The 27,557-nt window shown below is 40.2% G+C and overlaps 1 protein-coding gene across 3 annotated transcripts in view; it reads left to right on the top strand.

Moving 5' to 3' along the window:
* The window catches only part of LOC119255682 (disks large homolog 2), an 811,058-nt gene that overhangs the window by 440,670 nt on the left and 342,831 nt on the right, over positions 1 to 27,557 (top strand). For all 3 annotated transcript variants that reach the window (XM_054699571.1, XM_054699570.1, XM_054699569.1), the window contains one exon: positions 2,129 to 2,285. In XM_054699571.1, coding sequence (XP_054555546.1) covers positions 2,129 to 2,285 — 157 coding nt within the window. The remainder of the gene's footprint in view (positions 1 to 2,128; positions 2,286 to 27,557) is intronic.

Here is a 27,557-nt window from a genome sequence, read left to right as displayed (position 1 = left end):
CAACTTAAACACTTTATCATAATAAAACTAATGATAGATTCAATACAATGCTTTATGAAGGAAAATGGGATGCCAAATAAAATTCTTTATCCATGGCTCCTTGCCATGCATACAGCATTAAAATCTGGAAAACAGAAAAGGAACTTTAATTATTGGAACTGATATATTTGGGAGAAAATGGAAGGTGAGCAAACGATATCTTGTTCAAAACTAAGGAAGGCCTACAGAATACATTTTTTAAAACTATTCATATAAAAATTAAACTTGATGCCTTTTAAGATCTCTTACCATTCTACATTCCATAATTTCCTGGAGTCTACACAAGCTCAACTGTTTGATCAAAATTTGGCCTCTCATTTTTGCTGATGATCCCCAAATATGTAATTTCAATCCTGTCTAAGTACTAGAATTCTAGTACAATTAGTAGTTGCTGACGGCTTTTAAACAGCTCCACGTGGATGTCTCACCACTATCTGGAGTGGAGCATGTCAAAATCACACTCATCCTGGTAGATGATTCCACTGGGTTACATTTCCCCTATCATTTTCCAGTTACTTAGATAGTCTTCCTCCCCTCTGCTTTAAACATGGGTTACTTGGGCCTCCCTGGTGGCGCAGGAGTTAAAGACAGCACTATCAAGCTACTGCCAGCCACTGCAGTTCGAGTTCCATCCCCGGCCGGCCAGGAAGCAACCCACATGATGTAGCAGACCTCTCCTGTCTCGCCCGCTGCTCCCCTCAGCAGTGTATTTCAGTATATCTGTCTGTTCTGCTCCCTGCTCTGTCTCTGGTGAGTCCTCTCACCTCCCATACCTCTGGCTTACACCCACTTCTTGTATGCATGAATAAATCAATCTTTAAAAAAAAAAAAAGAAAAAAGACTAAATCCTAGACTTTTTTAAAAAAATAAATAAACATGGGTTACTTGATCAACATCATGATTTTCCTGTTTCTCATCATGCTTACACTTCCTCTCCAACAAGCCTGTCTCAGACCATTTGTTGATCTTCCTAAAATGATTTAAATATTCTTGGCATTTCAAAACCTTCCCATGAGTTCCCACTGCCTACAGAGTACATTTTAATTTAATAATCGAACAAGCAAAAGCATGTAAAGTCTTTCATGATGTGGCCTGTCCATACTAGTCTCTTGTTCCCGAAATTCTCTACTTTTGCTTACAGTATTCCTGCCGATATCACTGCAATACTATCAATACAGAACACATGGGAGGTGGGGAAGGGAGAAATGAATGAGGTGGGTGATCAAAAACTATAACTAGAAGTCATAAAATAAACCCTGGGGGCCTCCCCTGGTGGTGCAGGCGGTTGAGCTCCACACTGTGAAGCTGTCCGCAGCCTCTGCAGCATGGGTTCAATCCCGGCCGGCCGGCGAGAATCCCACATGGCGAAGCAGACCTCTCCTGTCTCGCCCGCTGCTCCCCTCAGCAGTGTGTTTCAGTCAGTCTGCCTGTTCTGCTCCCCACTCTGTCTCTGGTGAATCCTCTCACATCCTCTGGTGAATCCTCTCCCACACATCTGGCCTGTACCCCAGCACTTGTATAAATAAAAAATAAATCTTTAAAAAAAATAAAATAAAATAAATCCCAGGATGGAATGTGCTGTGTGGTGACTATGGTTAATAATACTGTATTGTATATTTGAAAGTTAAGAGAGTAGATCTTAAAAGTAAAAGTTCTCTTCACAAGGAAAAAAATGTGTAAACTTTGCGAGGAATGGTAACTAGACTCATGGTGATCATTTCACAATATATAAAAATATAGAATCATGTTGTGCACTTGAAAGTTACATAATACCATATGTTAATTTTATCTCAATTTAAAAATATAAGAACATATATTTTAAACAGGAAATGTGGAAATAAGTTAAGTTTAAGAAAATGTTTCATAATTAAGGAATGACTGTGTATGGTATTTTGGCATTTATTACAGTAAAGAATTCAGACATGAGTCCTGATATTAGCATTGCTCTTGATGCACAAATGTATCTTACTTTGGGAAGCCATTTTCACAGGTAGTGAAAATGCTGCTATCATATATCCCAATGAAAATAAAAGCAACCTAAATCTAAATGGATCACCCTGTGAACTATGTTCTCCACTTGTTTCTGCAGGGAGCCCCGCAAGGTGGTCCTGCACAAAGGCTCCACTGGCCTAGGCTTCAACATCGTCGGGGGAGAAGACGGAGAAGGTATTTTTGTATCCTTCATTCTGGCTGGTGGACCAGCAGACCTTAGTGGAGAGCTCCAGAGGGGAGACCAGATCCTATCTGTGAGTATTTCTCTTTAATCTTCATTCTCTCCATGTCTAACGATATTTGAGAAAATCCATCGCTTTTAATTACGACTCTAGAAACATTTCAATTTCAAAGGAAGAATGAAGAGAGCATTAGGACTTCAGGTGTGTGTTGCAGGTTAAGTGGTGTTCAGTACTTAGTACTTAGTAGTTAGTACTTCCTTCCCTCAGATAGAAGTTAAGGTGCCAGTGTTTTCATTTAAATATTTCAGAAGACATACTTGCATCCTGTGGAACATGGACAGACATGATGTTTTAAGACATATTGCCTTTTTAATGCAGATTTTTTTCCCAGAGCCATGACTGTAGTGTAAAAGCTACCCCTTCATAATATAAGGTTGTTGCAGAGAATGAGGTAAGAAAATGCATAAACTAAGCTGTATACGGTTTGGCAATATAGGTAAATGGTAGCAGCGGCAACATTCGCCTAGATGTAAAAACTAGCAACAAAAAGTTTTTAAAACCTTTTAAAAAACATTTCCTCAAACTAATTTTTAATTCTCACAATCACCCTGAAAGATATGGCCCCATGTTCGGATGAAGAGAGTAAGTTTCAGAGAGGTTTAGTAATTTGACAAAGTTTACCTAGCTAGAGAGTCGAGCTGAGATTCAAATATTCAAGGTTAATGTCCATGACACTTACTCTCTCTCTCTCCTGCCTCTCTATTCTTTCTTCCTCCTTTCCCTTCCTTCCAGCTTTCCTTTTCTGCTCCATTCACTAATTTCCTTTATTCAAGTATTTATTGACTGCTTCATTGCACTATATCACTCCAACCCCTGATGTATATTCCATAATAGGCGGCTAAATTCGCCATGAGTATCCACGCCTATATAACATTTTGGTCATCAATCAAATAATAATGGGAAGTTACATAAGGAGTCCAGTTATTCTGGGTGAGGTTATAGTTTATAACTCAGTGAAGCACTTAGTTTGTGGCTTTCTTGCACACTTAGAAAAAATTTGTTTTTGTTTTATAGTTATAATTTATAGGTAGAATTTCCAAATGACCTATGTCTTGGTCCTCCATACAAAGACCGTGCACACTCATATGCATGATCTACCTATATAGCGTACAAGCCTGATGGGCCTGAGTAGAGGGTCCAGTGGTCTGCATGCATTGTCTTGCCTGGGTGCACCTGTGGTTCTCTCAAACATGCAGGCTTCTGACCACTCATCAGCTAGCAGGTGTGAGGAGGATCGGGTAAGGGAGAAAATAGGTAAGACCCCATGCCAGGACCTTGTTCTACCACACAAGAGCTGAAATTCAGTCCTTCTACTCCCTCCTCCACTTATTTGTTTTTTTTAAAAAAAGATTTATTTATTCATACATACAAGAACTGGAGTACAGGTCAGAGGTGTTGGGGATCAGAGGAATCACCAGACACAGAGCGGGAAACAGAACAAGCAGACTGACTGAAATACACTGCTGAGGGGAGCAGCGGGCGCGGCAGGAGAGGTCTGCCGCCATATGAGATTCTCTCCTGGCCGGCAGGGATCAAACCCGCGCTGCAGAGGCCTGCGTCACAAGGCAGGCCTAGAGATGCCTATGTAGCCATTAATGTGATTGTGTGGTTATGGTCTGAGGTGGTCCAGGAGTAGCTCAGAGATTACATCGAATACACCTTAATTACAATCTCTTCATGAATAAAATTCACAGAACATAACATCAGTCTCTGAAGTTCAACAATCATATTTTTCATATAATATTTGTAAGGATAATTCAGTGGTAAAAGTATCTACTTTCTGCAGTTGAGAGAGAAAAGGAATCATCGCTCCATTTTAACTTATACAATTTATTTAATGTGTGGCTAGAAAATGACTAGTTTCAAGCCGTGGTGTTTGAGGTTATTGAGAGTAAAGAATAAACGGCCTAAAGAAGTTCAAGCATTACAAGATGGAAAGGAAAATGGCAAAATTGAATTATTGACAATAGACTGTGGAAAATAAAATGTTACATCTAGAGCAAGATACACATTACTGGAAAACAGAAGAACAGATTACATAGCAATTGAGAGTTAAATAAACATTCGGTATATATTACTGGGTTATATAAAATTAATTTGAAATATAAGTTAGGCTAGTAGTAATGTAATAAATTCAGAGAAGAAAAACAGGACCCTCGGGGAAGAGAGCTAGAACTTACATCTTTGCTCTCGGTTGGTTGTCTTAAAGAAGAGACTTTTCTAATAGATGATTACCTTTTAAATCAGGTACAAGTGCCCATTTTTTTAAGATTTATTTATTTATGCATACAAGACGGGAGTTCAGGCCAGAGGTGCGGGCGGTAAGAGGATTCACCAGAGACAGAGTGGGGAAGAGAATAAGTAGACTGACTGAAATACACTGCTGAGGGGAGCAGCGGGCGAGGCAGGAGAGGTCTGCTGCGCCATGTGAGTTGTTCCCTGGATGGACCGCTGGGGATAGAACTTGTGCTGCAGAGGCTGCAGTTTGCTTCATAGTGTGGTGCTTAACCCCTTGCACCACCAGGGAGGCCCCAAGTGCCCATTCTTATTTCCAGAATAAGAATCTCCCTAGATAATTTATTTAGCAAAAGTTTACTTTGTGCCAGTTTTTGTATCAGGACTTAAAATCTCAAAGATGAATGAAATAAATATCCTCAAAATGTTCACGACCTAAAAAACTGATGTATCAAGAGGTCAAATATGTGTGTGAATGCATGTATGATATAGATATAGATCTGGCATAGACATAGACATATAGATTGCACGCTATGGAAAGAGAGGAGACAAGAGTGTGTCGTTTGTAAATACCCCATAGGTGCTGCTTTTATTACTAACCTAAGAACATGCCTGCTATTTTGTAAAGTGTGTGTCTATTGAACATGTCTAACAAAGACCATTTTAGAAATTTGGAGCGACTCCTTTGTGATCACTTGGATCAGGTAAGCATTTCCCAAAATGTGTTTCACAAGACACTGGAACAACGCAGTTGTACTAGGTCACTACAGAGTGGCAGGGTTTCCTGGTATTAGATTTCTTCACTGAAGAACTTCTCAGAAACATCTGTTTACCAATATGTATTAGGAATCTCTTTAGAGGAAGATAAAATATATGATTTTTGCAAACATATTTGACCATCAAATACTTACATAAAGAGCACTTCCCAAGACACCACTAGTGATAAATGCCTGAGTCAATATATTTATAGTCCCTATAATTGACTGGTTTCCTACAAGGTACTCGTGTAAACTTGCCTATAAAGAAAAAGCAATTTCCCCTTCTACTAGGTTGTAAAGTTATCGGCCCCATCTAGTGGCCATGCATTGTCTAAACACACTGCACAAAAACCTCCAGAAGGGTGTTACCAAGCCCCACTGTGGGGATTTATCCTGCTCTCTCCAGATGCATCAGGACTATATAACTAAAGCAGTTAAGATGCTGAAAGATAAAGAAATCATCCCAGGAGGCTACATTCCATGCACGTTGTGAGTGATCTTCTCTCTTTATGTATTCTATTTCTCAGGGATTTGTTGTAGAAAGTCTTACCCAATAATTGAACCATCTGCAGGTATTCGCAGAGGAGAATTTAGGGCATTCAGCATGCAATCATATTAACTAGCGCAGTAGACTCCTCGGGCATTCTTCCTGCAGAGGGAGAAATAGAAATCTTCTGTTATTATTTGTTTAGATGTTTTGTTAGGAAAAAATGTGGAGCATAGCACATAAAAGCAATACCCCTATAAGGAGATTTTTTTCTTGTTTCACCAAGCAATTTTAGTTTGTTTATTCCTTGAGTGTATAAAAGATCTCCCAGCTAACCCTGCTATCTCCAGAGCTCACTCTTGCTGAACTTTAAGTATGTAATTAACTCCTCTTTCAAAATAATGCTTGGAAATAACTTGCCGGAAGAAAAATGCTGCTGTCATCGAGGTGAAGGTACAATAGGTAATTGTGAATTTTTAAATTGAAACTGAAATTACATTGTGGATTTAGAAAGAGTAAAAATGAGTCACAGATCACCTGGGTTTTTCCTTAACTCTCAGGTTATCTAGCTCTCTCTATCTGCAGACCCAGGCAGAAAGAAAGGACTCTCTTTGCCTGATCCTTATTGTCCAGCTGCTCAAGCACTGTGTACACTACTCATGATCCTGGGACACTGATAGTCACTCTGACATTGTCATATCAAATGACAGCTCGAAACCCCTTCTAGTGTTGTGCCTGTCATCCAGTCCTCCGTATGCTCAGAGGGGAAGAAAAAAAAGTTCCAAATTATTTCTTTGATGTCCTGAAGATCTAGATCTGCTTAAGAGCTTAAGCCTCCATCCCTTCCTTTGATCATGTCAGCTGGGTTCTATCCTTCTTTTCCAGTTCTAGCCCCAGCCCCACAGAGAAACCTCACTTCCATAGTGTTTGAGGACTTCTACTCAACAGGCTGTTTCTTGGTATTCCTGAAACCAGCACTCCTGTGATTTCAGAGAGACTGCACAGGGCTGTGCTTCTTTCTTTTTCTTTCACTTTGTTTCCGAGAACACAACAGCTTAACCTCATCTTACAAGGTCTCTCACCTAAGAGCACCTTTAGTTTGTCTCCCCTCAGCTTCAACAAGTGAATTCCCCAATCTCCAGTAAGGCCTCCACCTGGCCCTCTTGCAAGGAGTAGCGGCCCCCATTCAGTCATCCGTGACAGAGCATTCTCTCTGGTCAAGTTCCACATTCTCCTCTGAAAGATTTCTAAAAGATTCAGAGACCAATTTTAGCTTAAACAGCAGTCTGTATTTCCAAACTGGAATGATTCAACATCTGCATTTGGATTAAGGGTGATTTCACAGCTTGCCGTAAAAAAATGAGGCCTGTCCTTCCCATATAGTTCTGTGCCCAACGGTCCATATTATAATTTTTCTCAAAGAAACGGCATTTGCTGGGGAGAACATGGAAACATCTTCAGCTTAAAAGGCATTAAACAGTACACATTCTCTGTGAGAAGTCACCTGCCCTCCTCTTCCTTCTCATCAAAGTTCCTGTATCAGTCAAGTAGGGTCCTGTATCAGTCAAGTCACCCTTTTAAACAACTTTGCAAAGTGAACAATCACCAGGTAGAGGAGATGATGCTTGAAGATTTTGTGCCCTAACCTGGACCAGTTAAATTTCAAATTCTGACCCAGAAACCATGCAAAGATGCCTCCTTAAGTCTCTGTGCCTGTGTAGACATCTGCTCCTTTGCTGAACCCCACTCTCTGTACCCACTGCCTCCTTCAACTCTGACTTTCCCTTCTCAATTATGGAGCCCACTAAGACTTTAGCCTTACTGGGTTTGTCTTCCTGCCTAACCCAAAGTCCACAATGCCCTGCTTAGTGTGCCTGTGAAGAGGTACATGGGAGATACTTTGTCTTAGCATCAATCCCAGAGCCCCACCTTCTTGGCTGCCTCATGTCTCACCTGCCAGCGGGTGGGGATTCAGCCAGACCAGGGAGTCCTTTATGTCCTGGGAGTCTTTTATGTCCTGGGAGTCCTTTTATTGCCCATTGCCCGGGACACACAAATATCTCCTCCTTGTGAAAGTGCAAATTACCCCTTTGAGGAAGGAGTGAGGTTTTCAAAAGAGGCTAGGAAGGAAATTTGCTCAAGGACAGACAGTTAAGGATGCTGCCCCCAAGGCTGTCGCTGTTGGCCACTTACGCTGAGGTGCTCTGGAGGACTCGCTGGCTCTCCCTCTACTTTACATCATAGTGTGGGAGTTCACAGCTTCCAAAGAACATCTGTTAGCCTGCCTGTGCTCTGGCGGCCAAGGGATGGGATACCCCCTTCCAGCTTCTCTTAGGGTATAAATGTGCCTCCTCCTGCTCTTGAATTGCCTCAAAATACAAAGGATATTTGGATACTTTGCAGCTAAATATTGAATGCAAATGAGTGATCATTTGACTTGCAGATATTTATATAAGAAATGTTTTAGAAGACCTCCCTGGTGGCGCAGGTGGTTGAGCACAGCGCTATGAAGCTGTCTGCAACCTCTGCCACATGGGTTCGATTTCCTGCTGGCCGCGGAAATACCCACATGGTACAGCAGACCTCTCCTGTCTCATCTGCTGCTCCCCTCAGCAGTATTTTCGGTCTGTCTGCCTGTTCTGTTCCCCGCTCTGTCTCTGGTGAATCCTTTCACCCTCCCACACATCTGGCCTGTACCCCAGTTCCTATAAATAAATATTTTTTTTTAATTTAAGGAGAAAGTTTTTTAAAAAAAAATGTTTTAGAGCTAAGATATGAAGAATCATAATAGTTTCTTAAATATTATAAAATATTTCTGAGGACTAGCATCCAATAGGAGGGGCATAAGCCTGCATTTGGGCAGCTGGCAGTGCCTTCCCTAACGCAGCTCAACAAAGCATATCAACAAGAGGTCCAGGCAAGGACTACATATCAATATGCAATGTCTTTGGATCATGAAGACTTCATTTCTGTTGGTGATGACTTTCTGTTTTAGACCTTTGGGTTTCAAAGTAATGATAAATGTCTTTCTGAGTTAAAGGGATTGACAAACCAACGCACCTTATCCTGAAAAGTCTGTGTAGCTATTAAACAAGCATGGACACTTAACAAGTAAATCAATGAATTATCAGTTCTTTTGAAGCAAATCCATATTTTGGTCTTTAAGTGAGGTAAGAAACAAGTCAAGTGGAGCCATGGGCTCCAGTTCTATTATTGTTATTTTTGTTGGGAAAGAAACTAGAGAAAATATACATCGAAAAATATTCAAAATATATTGTCATACCCCGGATGAAACACTTGCCCGGGGTTCGAGAGAGAGTGGCAAATATAATGGCACCATTCATGTCCTCGTGGAATGTGCTAGCCAAGGGGAGCCAAGGAGCTGGGGAGCACAAAAGGGGAGCCCAGTTAGACAAGGGGACCAAAAAGATTTCCCTGAAAAAGTGATGTCTACCTCAGTTTTGAAGATTGTGAAAAGTATAAGCAGACCAGGAGGACAGGCCAAGGGAGGAGACCATGAAGCTGGACAGCACGTGCCCGGGCTCAGAGGGAGTGGGGAGCGCAGCACATGTGAAGTCGTTAGGGTGCAGGAGTGAGAGGGGACCTGTGGAGAGGTGAGATTAGCAGGGAAGGATGTGCCTCATCCACTTTTTAAGTCAAAAGGGTGTGGGGATTATGGGCAGCAGGAACTTGTGGGAAGGTTTCAGGCAGGGTCAAAGTGTTGGTCCAACATCTGGGTGCAAAAGTAGGGAAAAGGTTCCCCCCATCAACAATCAGTTCTCTAGCCCCAGCTGGCTGTCTTATTGTTTAACTAAATTCTGGCACCATTGACCCAGGGACAGCGTCCAATCCCAAGAGTTAAGGGCTCCACCCTCGAAGACTGCTCTCCCAACCCATCTCAGCAGCCAGTTACCACCTGTGCTTCCTACTACTGACTATAGATCAGAGATATCCCCTCCTTGGGCTCAATTCACTTGCTAAAGTAGTTCATGGAAGTCAGAGAAACTTTTGATTTACTATATCATTAGCTTATTATAAAAGGATATAATTCAGAAACGGCCAAGTAGGAGAGATGCATATGGCACTGTTTGGGGCGAGGGTGTGGCTATTCCCAGCCCTCTCCACGTTGGTCACTCTACCCAAATTGCCACAGGCTTTAGGGTATGAGCAGCTGTACATAATGTATAAACAGATAGCCTTGGCTTCAAGTGTACACAGGAGAAAGGGGAGACATAAAATTAAACATACAAATAAGAGCCTGAAACTTACTTACAGTGTACAGAGCTGCTAAGCCTGCTTACCTGGTAGCTAAGCAGGGACAGACTTCATGGCATAGTAGAAAGAGGATGACCTTAGGAATCAGACAGACATTAATTTTCAAATCCCAACTATGTGAGATGGATCTGTTAGGACACCAGTGTCCTTATCTGTAAATAAGGAAGTCTTATCATGAGTAGTCATATAGATGAAGTGTTGTCCACTTCCACCCAATATACACACATTTATTAAACAAATAAATCACCACCAATTTTCACCTCTCTACTGGATCACTTCCATCAAACTATTATCACTTGCACAAAACTATTATAAAAAGCTATTATTAAAATTAATAATCTATTGTTTCAGAATAGTACTCTCTCATTCACAGAGTGATTTTGTTTTAATCCCCATAACAATGTTAAGATAGATGTTATTACATCCCACTTGTCATCCAGAAACCACACAAGAAAAGTTTAATAGTGCAAAGTGGAGAGATTAAATAGAAACCTCAATATTTACCTGCTCTTTTCATATGGATATGTCCAGCTATTTTCATATAGTGTCACCTCTGGACCTCCCTACTACTAAAATACAATAACCATGTATTGCAACTGAAATCCACAAGATGGCAGTAAAAGATTTTGCATAAACTGGATATGCCTGTGGCTTCTGGCCTGCATGCTGAGTTTTGTACTATTGATTGTACTTAATCATAATGTTAAAACTGGTGATCATAGTGCCAAAATTTTCATACCTTTGTGGTGGAAGATTATGGGTACTTTGGTGGTAGATGTGCAGTAGTAATGTACATCTGAGAGAATTCTATACCCTGAAGTCATATACAGGTTGTAAATCAACATAATCTCAATAAAAACAATACAATAAAAATAAATAGAATATTTAATTAAAGGTGAATAAAAATATGAAAATAAGGTCTCCCTGGTGGTGTAGGGGTTTAAGTGTCAGCTTGATCACACTATCCCCCCGATAGCCTGAGTTCGATCACAGCCAGGAGCTAACCCACATGGCGCAGCAGACCTCTCCTGTCTCGCGCGCTGCTCCCCTCAGCAGTGTATTTCAGGGGATCTGCCTGTTCTGCTCCCCACTCTGTCTCTGGTGAATCCTCTCATCTCCGCACCTCTGGCCTGTACCCCAGTACTTCTATGCATAAATAAATAAATAAATAAATCTTTTTTAAAAAGTAAACTAGAAAATAAACCATTTTATATATATTTTAAAAATATGAAAATAGAACCTGTGGCTACATTGCTTTTTCCCCCCTTTTCTATTGTAAGAGTCCCATTTCCAAAAATAACAGAACACTAAGAGTCAGCCGGGAGCCCTCACACCCAAGATTGCTTGAGAGAACTCCAAGTGAGATACGTTGCTCCCTGACATGTACTGATTGATGCTGCTTCTCCCTGTAGAAATGAGATGAGTCGGTGAAAGGCCAATAGTTTCTCTTCCACAAAATTTAATTGCATGTTATTTCTCTGGTTCAGAATCTGCTCTAGAGGGAACTTTCCTGGTGAACCTTGCTGGAAATGATGTGACCAAACTGCAAACATATTTATTACCTGTATCCCTCATGTTCTGTGTGTGCAGCACAAACTGCACTAAACTATGGCCGTTTTAATGTATATTTTTATGCTTCTCATGATTTATGACAGAATCCAGGAGGAAGGAAATTTCTTTCAATTCCTCTATCTGCCTCCATGTTTGTCACACATAGATGTGAGTCAGTTGTTCCTGCAGCGGTGAGCAGCAAAGAAAAGTCCATTTTTCTATGTCTAACATAAATGTAACAGAATGTTCATTAGCCTCTTTTTTTTTTTAAAGATTTATTTATTTATTTATACAAGCACTGGGTACAGTCAGAAGCACAGGAGGGTGAGAGAATTCACCAGAGCCAGAGTGGGGAGCAGAGCAGGCAGACTGATGAAATACACTGCTGAGGGGAGCAGCGGGCTCTGCAAAAGAGGTCTGTCAAGCCATGTGGGACCGTTACCAGCAGCCGGGGCAGCCGGGGATTGAACCGGCGCTGCAGAGGCTGCGGGCAACTTCACAGCCCAGCGCTCAACCTCTGTGCCACCAGGGGAGGCCCTCATTAGCATCTCTTTTGTGTATAACATAGAGCAATATAAAGTTCAAATAGATGCCATTTAGTTTACATCCAACGTAATACAGTTACAGTTGAGCATCAGCTACCTCTCTCTGGCTTTGCATCCTTTGGCCACTCTCCCTGGATTACTTTCTCCCCCTCCTGATGTCTCCTTTGCAGTTTCACACTACCTTCAAATTCATGGTCATTTCTGATGAAAGAGTTTAACGGCCATTTTTGCTTACTTACAAATGAGCAAGTAAGAGACTTTTTTCATCTCAGGTGACTGAACATTGTATTTTCTAAAATCACTTTCATCCCTGAAAGAAAATTAATACAGCTATGAAGATAATATATCTTTTGTTCTCTTACTAACATCTGCTCACCTTCTAGGAAAATAAGATATTCTATTCATTTCTGTACCCATCCTGACCTACAACAGATCTGATAGCTTCTGCCATGCCTGTATTACCTTGCTGTACAGATGTAGTGATGACTGGGTCATGCATCATGTCTGCAAGATGCTTGTTAGTGTCTAGAAGAAATGAGTAGATTGAACAGAGTCATGTCTTTTAAAAATATGGCAAGACATTACAGTTCCATAGAAGAAAGAGACACAATATGGCCTGGTGATCTGGGAAGGACTGATGTTCTCCTTTGTAATGGGAAGAGTCTCCCAGATCATCTCTCCTCATAAGTCTAAAATAAACTACCTTTTCCTCAGACCACAAGGAAGAATATGAAGTCCAGTGGAGTTAACAATCCAGGAGTCCTCAAGCATTCTGAATAGTTCAAGGGAATGTGACATGGGATGTAGGAAACTAGTCAACCTTTTGGATCCCAGACAGGTACTTAAACGCTTGACTATGGTGTGGAAAGTAAACAGTTCTAAGGTGCAGCCATTCTATGCAACTTGAACAAATTCCAGACTCTTCTTGACTTCTCCATAGAGTGAAAAGATAGAACCTCAAGATCTGAGAAGTACCTTCCAGCTCCAACATTGTAGGGATGTGTGCATTTGAGAGAACTTCAGGCTATAAAAAGGAGCCATTAAAGATTTTTTGAACAATTATTTTATAATTAATAAATAATTAATAACTAAAGATTTCCTTTTAAAAATAAGAGTTTAAAAAACAAAAGTAGAAGGCATTCATTCTTGCTTTGTCATAGTCCATTGGTTATGATTTAACTGTCAGAATGAAGTCCAAATGCTCCAGCATAGCTTTTTAAAAAAATTTTTTCCAGCCTCACTCATACTACAACTCCTTTGTTTCTCCATTAGCGAACCTTACTGAATATTACCTCCCTAGGTCAAATGTCCCCACTGGACTTCTTCTGAAAAAAAAAATCTCTTTTAAAATTTATCTCTGAGACCTTGTACACTCTCTAAACACCTTCTTTCACAAGCCCACTCCATCCCCCAACATACACATAACACCTCCTAGTTAGCTACCACTCTCCAAACACTCATATACCCAGCACTCTCCCTGTCACCTTTAACATGCTAGTTTATTAAATGTTTAATACTCCATTTTTCTCACTAAATTGTAAGGAAAATAATGCCTGATATATAATCAGTATCATATGTTAAAAAAAAAATGTAGTCATGTCTTCTACTTAAAAACCACTAGAGGGCAATAAAAGCAACCTTTGAACATTTTTAAGGGCAAAATATTGTAAAAAATTTTTCTTCAGTAAAATCTAGTTAGATGATTTTATGTTGGGGATAGTTATAGGAGCTGTAGGCTATAGTTTCTGTGATTGTAGGTTTAGCAGTTATAATTATCTTTCTAGTGTAATATTAAAACCTAGATTTTCTGAGATAACATTACCTTCTATTCTGTGCAGTATTTCACTTGAACCTCCTACAACAATAGTGAAGAATTCTTTCCTTTCCATTTTTTTTCCAATGAAAAACTGAGTTTCAGAGGTATTACATTGGTAAGTAGCCCTAAGACAGCAAATTGCACATCAACCAAATTCCTTGCTGATACAGGCACTCTGAAATAATACAGTACTCAAAACTAATTGCACCGGTTTAGTGATTGCACCATCAAATGACAGTAGCGCCTTAAAAGATCTTATGGTTTTAGGTGACCACGAGGTAGTCATTTGATGGTGTCACCCCTATCTAGGGGCCTCCCTGTGGCACAAGGGGTTAAGCACAGCACTGTGAAGCTATCTGCAGCCACTGAAGCATGAGTTCGATCCCCGGCAGGCGACCCCAGTTCTTGTATGCATAAATAAATAAATCTCAAAAACAAAATCCATCTATCTAGAATCAATTTACAGAAAACATGCTGGTGCCTAAGGAGACACACTTCTGGATGCCACACTGGTTAGACTCCTCGTGGAGTTATGTGTTCCATTCTAGCTGCTACATTTTTGTAAAGAAATCAAGAAGTAACAGTAGGATTAACCTAGGGATGTATTCAAGGGTAGAAGGAAAAGTGGATGTCATGAAGAGGGATCTATCAAGGAAGATGGAGTTAGAGACAGTGAGCCTAAGCAGCTTAGTACTGGAGACAGAAAGAGTGGTTCTGACTTGGCACTCACACGAAGAACAGAAAACCAATAACTGCAGAGAGCTGGGTTGGCCTACTATGTATGTTAAACGTGGAAGTCAAGGCCTGTGTGTTAAACACTCACTCCAATATTTACTTACTAGAAAAAATGTCCTTTAACTGCCTCAATCCGAGTGAACATCATTAGTTCTATTTTTTTTTTAAGATTTATTTTTTTATTTATACAAGCACTGGGTACAGTCAGAAGCACGCGGGAGGGTGAGAGAATTCACCAGAGCCAGAAGGGAGAGTAGAGCAGGCAGATTGACGAGGTACACTGCTGAGGGGAGCAGCGGGCGCAACAGGAGAGGTCTGCACACCATGTGGGACCCTCGCTGGCTGCCGGGGATCGAACCGGCGCTGCAGAGGCTGCAGGCAACCTCGCAGCCCAGCGCTCAACCACTGCACCACTGGGGAGGCCCAACATCATTAGTTCTTTCTGGAGGTCCACAGTGAGTCTGGAGTCCACAGTGAGGTCGGCAGGAGCTGGGAGCACCCTTGAGCAGTCAAAGTAGTGAGGTGAGGGGGCATTAAGCCATTAGTAGCTTCCTGCCTTCACACTTCAACTCCCTGACCTGTGTGTGGCTTCCTTTCTCCTCCTCCACTGAGCTGCCATGGCCTGGGCTGTGATTGTCCTACAGGCCAGCTGGACGCTCGGTGCTAAGTGAGCCAATTTCCTTTGCCAAGGTATTGCTGTGTTCCATCTGGGTGTGGGTGACCCTTCACCATGTGTGCATGTGCACACTTACATACATCCATACACACACACACACATACACACACAGGGTTATTGCCTTTGTGGATATTGATGAAGGCAACATGAAGACTGAGGTAACAGATCTTAAACATGGCAGCCCTTTTGATGGAGAAAAGGATAGAAAACCTAAGGGAAGCATCACAAGACTAGAACCTAACTCACACAAGGAGGTGCGGGTAGAAGGGATGAGCGAAAACCATTAACCCAGTTATAGAAACCAAGACCCTTAGGTATCAATACCCAGATCAGGAGGCACAACATGCAGGCAGGTATCAGATGCTGCAGGGAGTATGAGGAGCACAAACCTGAAGGTGAAGATCTGGAGATTAGGGAACAAACCATCCACCCACAAAGATGACCCCCTCCCTACCAAAGAAGGTGATAAAACCTAACCCTGCCCCACAGAGGGGCAGCAGTTCTTCTGGCCACCTGTGACTATGCAGGTGCATTTTTTTGTCAGCTCTCTCCCTCTGCAGGGCAGCAGCCTCCTGCCTGCCCGTAACCTGCACCTGCCAGGACTTCTCTTCACTTACCTCCCTCAGCGGAGGCAGCTTTGTGGCCATGCAGGCCTCTCTCAGCAACCCTGTCCCTTTTGGGGCAGCTCTTCCTGCCCACTTGTGCCTATGCAAGTGCCTTTTACTCTTCTGTCCCTTTCCCTAATAAACCTGCTCTTTAGATATAACTAAGTCTGCCTCGTGGAGAAACTTGCCTGGGAAACCCACCACGTGCTGAAAGGGGAGCTCTGGGGACACATTTCTCAGGGTGAATCCAAGGGCCCGCACTCCAAACCCACTGACTCCCAAAATGACCTCACTTTCATGAAAATGCCAAATATTATTTCCACCAAAGATTGTGTCATCACTGCCACCCCACTTTAGTGATTAGCACAGCAGGGAAATGCCAGGACACAGAAGTGTGTCTTAAATTCAGTGAAATGTGACCATCTTTAAATTAATGATTTCCAGTATTACTCAGTATAATCCCTACTGAAAAAAAAAAAAACTGTTTTTTTTTTTTTTTCAATTTAGTGGATATATTACCTTAGGTAACTTGGAATTTCAGTTCATTTCCAAAATAATGTGTTGTTGGAAGTGACTATAATCTCTCAGGATATTGTCTGTTTCCATTTCTTGATTGGACCAAAGCTTGGTATCCACTTTGATAGCTGTCATGGATGGGTCCTTGAAGGGCATGGACACTTGGTGATGCTGGTATTCTCCGGATGATCTGAACTCAGGTGTAGAATCCATAAATATCCTGAATCGTGGAAAAATATCCACAGGGAAGTGATCACTAGTACATATGAGATTTTTTTAAAGAATTATTTTTATTTATGTATGCATACAGGAACTGGGGTACAGGCCAGAGGTGTGGAGGTGGGAGGGTGAGAGGATTCATCAGAGACAGAGTAGGAGGAACAGGCAAATCTACTGAGATACACTGCTGAGGGGAGCTGCAGTAGGTGAGACAGGAGAGGTCTGCTGTGCCATGTGGGTCAGCTTCCTGGCCAGGGATCAAACTCATGTTGCTGTGACTGGTGATATCTTGATAGCACTGGGACTTTAACCTCTGCACCACCGGGGAGGCCCACCTTTGAGATTACTAAAATGAACTGTCCCCCTTGGACCTATCTGTAGCTGATTTAACACAAAGTATTTTGGAGAATCTTAGAAGAATGCATCTAGTTTTCACCAAAATTAAGGACCTTTACAAAGCAGTGAGGCTTGTATCCTAGGAGTGTTCCTTGTATCCTGGGAGAGAGTGCTGGGCTCAAGAAGGAAAATCTGAATGCTGAAGTGGAGCCCTGTTTGAATTAGTGCAGAAATATAGGGAAATTTGGAAGGAGCTCAAGCTTTAAAATGGTATAAAGGTACCATTTTGAAATTATTGAAGATGAGAGAGTAGTTATGGGCTGTATACTGACAATGCACTTGAGAACTCTAAGTTGGAAATTGGAAACTGAGTAAATGTATATCTTGTTCATTTACCGATCCAACTCTTTTATTTAGCATCTCAATACTGGATTGATGCTTATTTTTCACAATTCCTAAGTGATCACATCAATGAAAGTGTTTGTGGTATTTTTGTTGTTTCAGTACGTGTCAGATATATTTGTCATTTGTTCCAAAAGAACCTATGATGTAGGTATTTATTATGTTACAGAAAGTTTTATTCTAAATTGGAAACAAGAGACAAAATTTGATTTTTAAGTACACACTAGTTATTTTGTTGTGGTTGAGTGATATCTATGTTCATTTATATAACATGTTTAAAAAGTTGTAACTACCTCAACAATGCAAAACAAAAATGTATGTATAAACAACAAAAAAATGGGTCTGAATCTTGACGCTGAGGCTTAGAATTGTGAACTTAGACAATTTACTTAGTCATCTTGGGAAATTTATTTTACCTCTGTGCCTCTTGAATGAAATCAGATGAAGTAATTTACACTGAAGTAGCATGTCAGGAAAAAGGCAAAGTGTTATCCCAACTCTATTAAACTTTTGATAGCCAGTATAACAAGCTTAAAAACAAAGCAGTGGATCTTAAATGGTAGAATAACAAGATTCCAATAAACCCTATGAGGAAATAATTTCAAAAACATAGTGGATTCCTGTATTACATGACTGTTTTTACATTTCAAAGGTGACGACATAAGACATGAGCTCCCAGATAGGAAAACCGGTCTTACTTTTATATGGCACAGCCTCTGACACATTGTAGGCATTCAATAACTAGAGAACAGGTGGTCTTGAGTCCATGTCAGATGCACAAATGTATTTATTTTTTCATTTATTTATTTATGCATACAAGAGCTGGGGTGTATGCCAGAGGTGCGGAGGGGTGAGAGGATTCACCAGATACAGTGGGGAGCAGAACAGGCGGATCTACTGAAATACACTGCTGAGGGAGCAGAGGATGAGGTAGGAGAGGTCTGCTGTGCCCTGTGGGTAGCTCCCTGGCCAGCACAGGATCAAACTCATGCTGCAGTGGCTGGCCATAGCTTGATAGTGCTGGCTTTAACCCCTGTGCCACCAGGGAGGCCCCACAAATATATTTCTTAACCTGAAAATTACTGCTAAACATAAATACAAGCCATTACAAAACACTTGGGAAGAGGGAGTTGGATGAAATGGAAGCACTTACCTTTGCTTCAGTGTTGAAGCTGCAAGAAATAAGTGCCCTGTACTTGCCAGGGAGAATTTCTTGGAAGTGGAGTTTGAATTGGCCTCCCCCAGGTAAGAGCAGCTGCGTGACTGTGGCCGACGTGGCTGTCTAGAAGACGGAACATTCCCAGTCCGGGGCACAGACAGATGGAAGTTCCGAGGTCACTCGTCAGGAGCGCTGACAGCCAGAGTAGAGGAACTTGTCTCAATTTTTTGCTGCTTTTGGAAACCTGTATCCCCGTGTACATTTTCCTGACTTCATTTTGGTTTCCTTTGGACATTTTAAACACTTTTTCTCCCACATATCCTCTCACACTTCTCCTACACACTCCCAATCCTCTGTCTCCCACGTAGATAGCAAAAGAAAAAAAAAAAAGCCTCTCTCTTTCTCTGATACACTGATTTCCTCTAATCTGCTCGGTGATATGTCACAATCGGAACACACTTTTCAGCTCAATAGTTGACAATCTTATTGTAGTTCTGCTAAAATAGTCAAAGATTTGCTCTCTTCCTTAATGGCCAACAATAAATATGGATTTTAATGCCCTTTCTCCAGTTGCCTGAAGCTGACATTTTTACATCATACTCAAATCCAAACCTTCTAAAACTACCCTAGAAAAGAAAATGAGGCAGATTTATTTTTCCATTCCTTTCTTAATCTAAAAAGCAAATGATTTATACTCTGGTTTCTCTTCAGAGCATATAAATCTAGTACCTTTGAAAAAGCAAATGGCTTGGATTTTGCATATTAAGCAGGTGTTCAACCAGACAATAACCCCCCAAAATTATTTTTAATTGTGCATGTCATTTATATTCAAAAGCACAAAATTTGAATTTGTTTTTTGTGGTAGCAGTAGTGGTATTAGGTTGAATATTAAATGTCCGTGTTTTGCAGATCAAATCAAACATTGCAATTTTGCATGGTCCAAACTAATTGGGTCTCATTTCACTCTAGTACTCATAGCATTCTCACAGATGTGTTAGTCCTAAAAGTTTGGATAGAGGTTATACCCACAGATTATAGTTTATGAAGAGTGTTCAGAGGGGTCAGGCCACTGTAAGTCAGGAAAAATTGGGGAAATTTCATGTCCAACTGATACTTTTATACACATTATCCTAAAAAATCATTGTACAGTTTTACATAGTTTTCTTAGTGAGGTATGCTTTTTGTGAACATTTATTTTGTCTTTTATTCAGATAAAGTTACATTTTCCTGTTTCACTGGATTTTCAGTATACGTGGACTGGACGGAGGCGATATCTTGAAGTGGTGCACTCCCTACAGATAGGTGATGCACAGGTGTCATCACCTGCTCTCTAACACTCACGGTTCTCAGTCATTTCACGTGTCTCCCATGTGACTTTCCCCCTAAGTGCTTCTTCAGCTTTATTTTATATCTGAAGTCCATGCTAAAATTGTATCAACACAGTGATGTTTCATGACTTTGGAGAGCATGGTCAGTGAAGCAGGGAGAAGAATAGGATGTCACGGGAAGTGATATAAACCTCGAGCCACGCCCACCAGCCAGAAGAGCCAGGTTCAACTACCATTGACTGGCTGGTGCACCAGGGTAATGGAGTTGTGGCCTCTACATTCAGCTTGCAATGACGATGTTAAGAGGGAGGCTAAATATTCAATAAGAAATTCCTTACTATGCAGCAAAGTTGCACATTAGATAAGAACAAGAAGGTTTTAATAAAATTGCTTTAATAAAAATGCAGCCCCAGGAACCTAAAAATTCTAGGGAGTTTATCCAGATGCTGGGCATAGAAAAACTTTATTTCAGGCTTATCCTTGACTTAAAGTCATAGACCATTAAAAATAAAAAGAAGTCGGGCACAGCATTTCAAAATGCAGGCACAGACAATTTTGTTATTTCAATCGGAAAGCAAACTCCTCTGGTTTGCCTGCATTTGACAGCTAATCTGCTGTTTTAGTTGTAATAATGATGAAATGTGAAAACTCTTTTATTAACATAATTATAGGGTCTCTTAGCAAGTCAGTTTGGACTTTAAAAGAGAAACATAATTCCAGGAACTATGTTAGTGGTAAGCCAAGTAAGTGGTAGACTATTCTCTCAACACAGCAGGAGAAATCAGCCAGAGAAAAGATGATGTAGCAAGAAAGTCCAGGCAAATCTGCCAGAGAGAAGGGGTAGGAGAAAGGTGAGATCAGAGCAGGGGGAGGGCATAGACAGCCACAGAGGAAAGTTACGAAAGGGGAAGCGGAAGAGAAGATAGCCCCAGACAAGAAGCACAGAGATCAGGAAAGGCGCACAGAGGTGAGACCCTGGAGGGAGGGAGGAAGTCAGGGGAAAGAGACAGAGCAGGAGACTGGGGGATCGAAGGATTCTTTGCAGGGCAGTGTATGTGGTGACTTTTCCTTGCGGGTAGGTGTTGGGCAGAAGGGAGCACTATGCAAAAGGACACTGCATGCTATGCTGGCAGTCAGAAGGGAAAAGATAGAGGAATGGGCGATGGTGCACGGGTGAACTGAGTGGGAACTCCATGGGGACTATATCTGAGAGGAGAAAGCAAACATCGTACAAAATGAACATTGAACAAAAATGTAAAAATATATATAAATAAATTATATTCATTTTTTAAAAAAACCTGAAAAGGGCCTCCCCGGTGGTGCAGCGGGTTGAGCGCAGTGCTGTGAGCTATCCGCAGCCTCTGAGCGCGAGTTCGATTCCTGGCTGGCCAGGGAGCTACCCACATGGCACAGCAGACCTCTCCTGTCTCGCCCACTGCTCCCCTCAGCATGTACTTTGGTCCTTCTGCTTGTTCTGCTCCCTGCTCTGTCTCTGGTGAATTCTCTTATCCTCTCGCGCCTCTGGCCTGTACCCCAGTGCTTGTATAAATAAATAAATAAACCTTTTTAAAAAAATCTGAAAAGGCAAAAGAAAAAAAAAAAAACAGGAATCCAGAATTATACGTCTGAGTTCCGCAGAACTCCCAGCTCCAAAAACAGCAAGGACTGGCTAGTCCTCTTTAGCGTATTCTGATGTAGCAAGGGTTTGTGCACTAGATGGAGTTGCAGAGTTCCAGGTCCTTGTTTCAAGCAGCTTCAGGTGTTACTTCTTTTTCTTGGTCACCTACTGCCCCTGCTCCTGCCCTGCCCTTAAGGGCTAATGCTTATCAGCTCGCTAGATTTAGCAGAGCCACAACTGTCAGTGCCTGCAGCCAGCCTTTCTTGGAACTGTGTATACAGAGTGCAGTTCAGCTCAAGACATGCACTGGAGAGACTGTTCAGTTCCTATGCAATGTGGGGAGATGTTGAGGGGAGCTGACCCCCCTGCACTCACCAATTGGGGCTTGAAGAGTGTGGTGCCGCTGCAGGAAACTATGGAAAAGGAAAGGAAAATAATGCAGAGTGATGACAGACACTAGCAGGAGCTGGAGCTGCCGTTAGAAGGCTTCCTTTTTATGACATCTCCGTGACAGAGAGATGTGTGAGTTGGGGCTGGGGTGGAGCTGATTCAGCAGTGTGTGCTGGCATTGTGGCTGTCAGTGCATCTGCAGACCTGAGGTGGGAGGCTGCCAGTTCTTAGGAGAGGGCAGCCCACCAGTAGACAAGAAAGGATACAGCCTGTGTGGCACACAGACAAGAGGTTTTATCCCAGTACTGCTAGTTTAGAAGCTTTACTCTCTCTCTCTGCCTCAGTTTCCTCACTCTAAAATTTGGTCTAGGCAAAAACCTAGGGAAGATTGTCCATAACATGCCCAGCACAGTGCTTCATTACTACTTATCGTGTAGTCTTTATTAGTAACCATCTTCATTGTACATTTAGTTTTCTGGTCACTGACTATTAGAAGCAATTCCTTTTCACCAGATTTCCTCTCTCTTAGCTCACTTTTTTACTTGGTCTCCCAAATTTCTTATTACCTCCTTTGTGCTAGGAACTGAACAATAGCAGTGGAACTTGATTTCTTGATGGTTTTTTCTCTAAGGGTGTGTGGCATTTAGCCTGTATTCACATTTGGAGCTCTGGCAACTAGCCATGGAAACAGCCTTCCCTGGGGAGTTGTTTTCCATGGGGAGCAGAATTCTGTGCACTAAGCCAAGAGGGCTGGAAAGAGGGAATGGGTTCGTAATTAGAAAAGATTTAAATGACTGAAAAACCTCCCTGAATGTAAATGGAAAATTTTCAGAGGCTTACAATATTCATCTGGGACTGAAAGTAAAAGACTGCATAGAGCCTTGGCTACTTTTCTACATCCTGTAATATGCTGACGAGAATAAAGAAAGTGATAAAAGAGAAGTAATATCAGAGGATGTCCTTTTTTCCTACTCTTTGATTTTTTTTTAGAAGAGTTTTAAACTGTTTCTTTTGCTTCTTCTGGTTCTCCTAATATCCAGAAGAAACTTCATAAAATCACTGACTCTTGTTATTTGTACTTACATATGTGTAGTCCAGCTAATGCTTCCCAAAAGAGGCCAGTCAAGAAGGCAGCTCCAGCACACAAACCCCTACCTGTTAAAAGAGAGTAGATAGCCTTTTTTTTTTTTTTTTTTTTTTCAGGATCACCCCTACCTTCAGATCAGATCTCTCCTCTCTTCAGTTCCTTTTTAAATTTCTCTTTTTTTTTCTTTATTAGTTGCTGGAATTGGCCATCAAATATTTGGTGAACTGGCTAATAAAGCTTCTTTAAATGAACTTTTTGAAATTTAAGGCCTCTTCAGGGTAGGGGAAAAGATTCATCCAGGAAATATAATTATTATCACCCTAAATAGTAATTTATGAGGAAGGGAGTTTGTGCCACATCCTGAGAATACAGAAGGACTGACACAATGACTAGGATGCCCTTATGAGACTGATAGCCTGGCTGCTAACATTTATTCAAAAAAAGATAATTTCAGTGGAAAAGGAAAACAAATTACAGAAAAGACAATTGAGGAAATTTGAATCAGTAGAATATTAAATGATATAGATCTACTCTTAAAATAGTAACTATATGTGGAAATAAATAGTTGTGGTTTTGAAAAATGTGTGTGTGTCTAGACCATAGATATATATACTTACACATGTTTGATATATTCTACATATATGTCTAACTTAGACCTATAAAAAAAAGCTGGTAATATTTCTTCTATATGTGTGGAAAAATATATGAAATTCATATATTTAGTTTATTATCAGTGATTACATGAAGGTTTGAATAGAAAGGAGATATTCAGTTTTCTTGCTGTTCTTCCGTATTATTTAAATTATTTAAAATTAGCTTAAATTGCAGTCATGCATTAAGGTATAGATTATTTATATTCCTTCACAATAAAAATAAACATAGACAAAAATGCATATAATGTTGGCAGGCTCTGGGACATGGCTCACTGAGTAGCACAGACCATGAAAGGGATGACTGGAAAGTACAACTTGAATTGGAAATGGAAGTAGATCAAGACTTCAGCGAATAATGAGAAACAGGAAGCAAGACAGAGAGGAGGAAAGGAACCATAGGGAAAACATTGGATAAGAATATGCATGAAGATTCTGGCTGTAGCACAGGGTTCGCTGAAGAGAGGTAGAGCATAGTGGGCAGAATACTGGTGTTCTCATTTGGACTCTGCCACAAATAAACTGAGGGAGGGAAGACAAGATCACCTCCAGTGTGCCCTCACATCAGAGAATTATATGGACTTAAGAGGCTAGAGAAGGAAGAGGTAAAAATCAGATAATGGAATGCCTTTAATATAAGGATAAGAAATTTTCACATAACTCAGTCAGTGAGAAGCATAGAAAAAATAGGAGCATCTGTGCCATGTGCAAAATGTGAAAAGCAATATTTAGAGAAAACTAGATTGACCGTGATATATAAGAAGACTTTCAAAGTGGTGGGCGTAGAAGGAGCAGAGACAGTATGGGCCAGAGATTGAGATGGGCAGATAGCTAGCAGATGAACTAGACACTGCACAGTAATGAGTTGTATCTTGATCATTTAAGATATGTAATGATGCTCTAAGACAGAGAGAGAGAAGATAAAGAAAACATTCTGCATGGAAGATTACCACCTAGTCACTCTAGAAGGTAGAAAATTATCATTTTCTAACCCTCAATAAAAATAACTGTTTCAAGCAAGTATAATCAATAATGTTAAAAAGAGAGAGAGAAATGAAATTTTATTGGGAAAAAAAGGATAGTTTCATGGTCTCAAAAATTCTCATATTTGTTGCTTACATAGAGAAGATGCCATCAGAATGAATACATCTGGTGGTCCTTATACACATGACCAAACTAATGTGTCACCAGTAGTTGGGGTTCTCTAGATGTAATACAGTAAGAATTACTCGTTTCTCATTGGGAGTTTACTAAAATGCCCTAACTTACTCTGATCGGGAAGAAATATTTAAACTAATCCAGAATATGGAACAGTCTATAAGGATCCGGTCTGAACTTTAAAAATATGAAAGAAAAAAAAATCAATGTCATTTAAAAAAAAAGAAAGTAGCATTCTATGTTTAAAATGGTTAAAGACATATGGCAACCAAATGCAATGAGTAAACCTTGATTAACTCCTGGTTTGAAGGAAATATCTATAAAAGACATTTTAAAAACAATTAAAGAAATTTAAATCAGTAGAATATTAAATGATATAGAATTGTTAGCTTTCTTTGTTGTAATAATAGTATTGTGGTTATATAGAAAATAATCTGTTCACTGAGGTGATGCTGGTATATTAGGTTGTACGTGGGATGATATCTGCTACATATTTTTAATGGCTCAGAAAGAAAGTATGTGTGTGTCTTCTCTGTGCTAGAAAGATGGGAAGGTTGGTGGGTGGTAGGCAGATGGGCAGATTAATGGAAGGATGAACTGATGGACTAACAAATATGTAGGTAGGTAGGTAGGTAGGTAGGTAGGTAGGTAAGTAGATAAATAACGAAGGTGGTGGGTGGATGCATGGATCGATGGCTAGATAGATATAAATAGATAGATACTGAGACAGACAGGTAAGCAGAGAAAGAAGAGCAAGGAAGGGAAATAAATGTGACAAATCACTATAACTGTTGAATCTTGATGAAAACTTATCAGTTTTCTTTGTACTGCTGTTTCAGTTCTACAGATTGGAATTTTTCAAAATAAACAGCTGTGGCAGTCTGCTACAACAATCTACATCAAGATTCGGGGCTAGCATAGTAAAGTAGAAAAGAAAAAAACACAAATAAGCAATATTTAGAAGGGAAATTATTGATACGTAAATATAGATCGATAAATACCATTTTCAATAATAGTGGTGAAGATTGTTCAATTTTGAGCATTTGTGTTGCTTCAGATATCTTCCCATCTATTTGTATAATGAAGGAATGTAAAGAGCATTTCTGAATCCTTGACATCATTTTTTCTGAACAAGAAAACTTGTTTCCTGGGAGCTTTTAGCCAGTGATTTGATGACCTTATTTTTTAGGTGAGGAATAAATAAGAGAAATGCTAATAAGTATTTGTGCATAATAGTCAGAGATCAAGAGACACATAAGTCCAAACACAAAAGAATGGCATTATCCTGAAAAGCTATGTTGAAACAAGGATCAGAAGAGTCCAGACCACACTAGCAAGGGTCTGATTTTGTCGTAATGGATTTTGAGCAAGATAATTCCATTAGCACCTTATTCCTACTCAAGCTTGTCAGATGCATTAGGAATGAACCATTTGACAGGTGTGTCTCTCAGAAATGTTTTTATTCACCCTTCTTTAAAATTGATTTTAATGAATATGAACAGGGTAAATTATTCAGGGAGGGAAAAAAAAAATCAAGAACCCCTTCACCTACATTACAACACTATTAGGGTCATTTGTGATGAGCATACTTATGTGAAAAAAAGGTGTTAGTCTATTATTTTCTATTGCAGGTACTATTGCATTTTTGCAAGAACAGTTTTTCTTTTCTATGACAGTTTCCAGACATTTAACATTCCTGGACCTTACAAATCAGAGCCAATGCTAACACCAAACTGGCATTTTCAGAACAGCAACAACAAAAAGACATTCCTCTCCTCCACATTTCCATGGCCAGTTAAGAACTGTTGTTAGATTCTAAGTCACTGAGGGTAGAGTCATCGCTTCCCTCACTAATGCATCCCCAAAGCTCAGCACGATGATGTCAGAGAGAAGACACCCACTCAATGTCTAGTGAGTGGATTCATGTAACGTTTGAAAATTTTGATTATTCAAATTTACTTAATTTTTCTACAAACACTACTGTATTTTTAATTTGCTTTAGCTGTCTTTTTTATTAAAGTAAACAAATCTCAAATTCAATAGTTTAAAATATATAACTTTATATTGTTACAGTAACACATGGTCACTTAAAAATTATTCAGACACTATGGAAGTCTAAAAATAAAATGTAATCCTTTCCCTCTTCAGAATTTCTCCCCTATCATAGCCTTTTGAAACCTTATACCATCTGCTTGTATAATCTTCCAGGATTTCTCCATTGGATCATATATCCTTTTTATTTTTAACAAGTGAAGTGGTGTGTGTGCATGTGTGTGTATGTATATATATATGTGTGTGTATATATACATGTGATGTATATTGTTTTGCAACTTGTTTTCCTTTAGTTTGCAATACATCATGAATATTTTTAAGTATAAAACTATTATACTTGTAAAAAAAACTATTAGACTTGTATATAATTTTTAGGACTACTTAATGTTCCATTATATTTCACAATCAATTCAGTCAACTCCCTATTGATGTTATTTTTAACAGATCAAATTTAGTACTTTTCTTATATCAAAAACCCTTAAACCACAGAAAACTATGTTTAAAAAAATTAAGCATTTGCAATCAGTCCAAGGATTTTAAAAGTCCAAGAATATAGTAAACAAACTCAGAAGGTTGTTTTTATTACTACCATCTATCAAGGGGAAAGCTCACCTTCAAATTTAACACTGACTTAACAGAATCCATCTACCCCAAAGCAGACACACATCCTAGCCCAAGATGGAGGA

This window comes from Talpa occidentalis, unplaced genomic scaffold (genome assembly GCF_014898055.3).
Source record: "Talpa occidentalis isolate TD23 unplaced genomic scaffold, MPIMG_talOcc4v2.1 talOcc4.3, whole genome shotgun sequence".
In the NCBI taxonomy this organism is placed as follows: domain Eukaryota; kingdom Metazoa; phylum Chordata; class Mammalia; order Eulipotyphla; family Talpidae; genus Talpa; species Talpa occidentalis.
The sequence above is the reverse complement of the archived record's forward strand: the minus strand, read 5'-3'. Positions and strand labels throughout refer to the sequence as shown.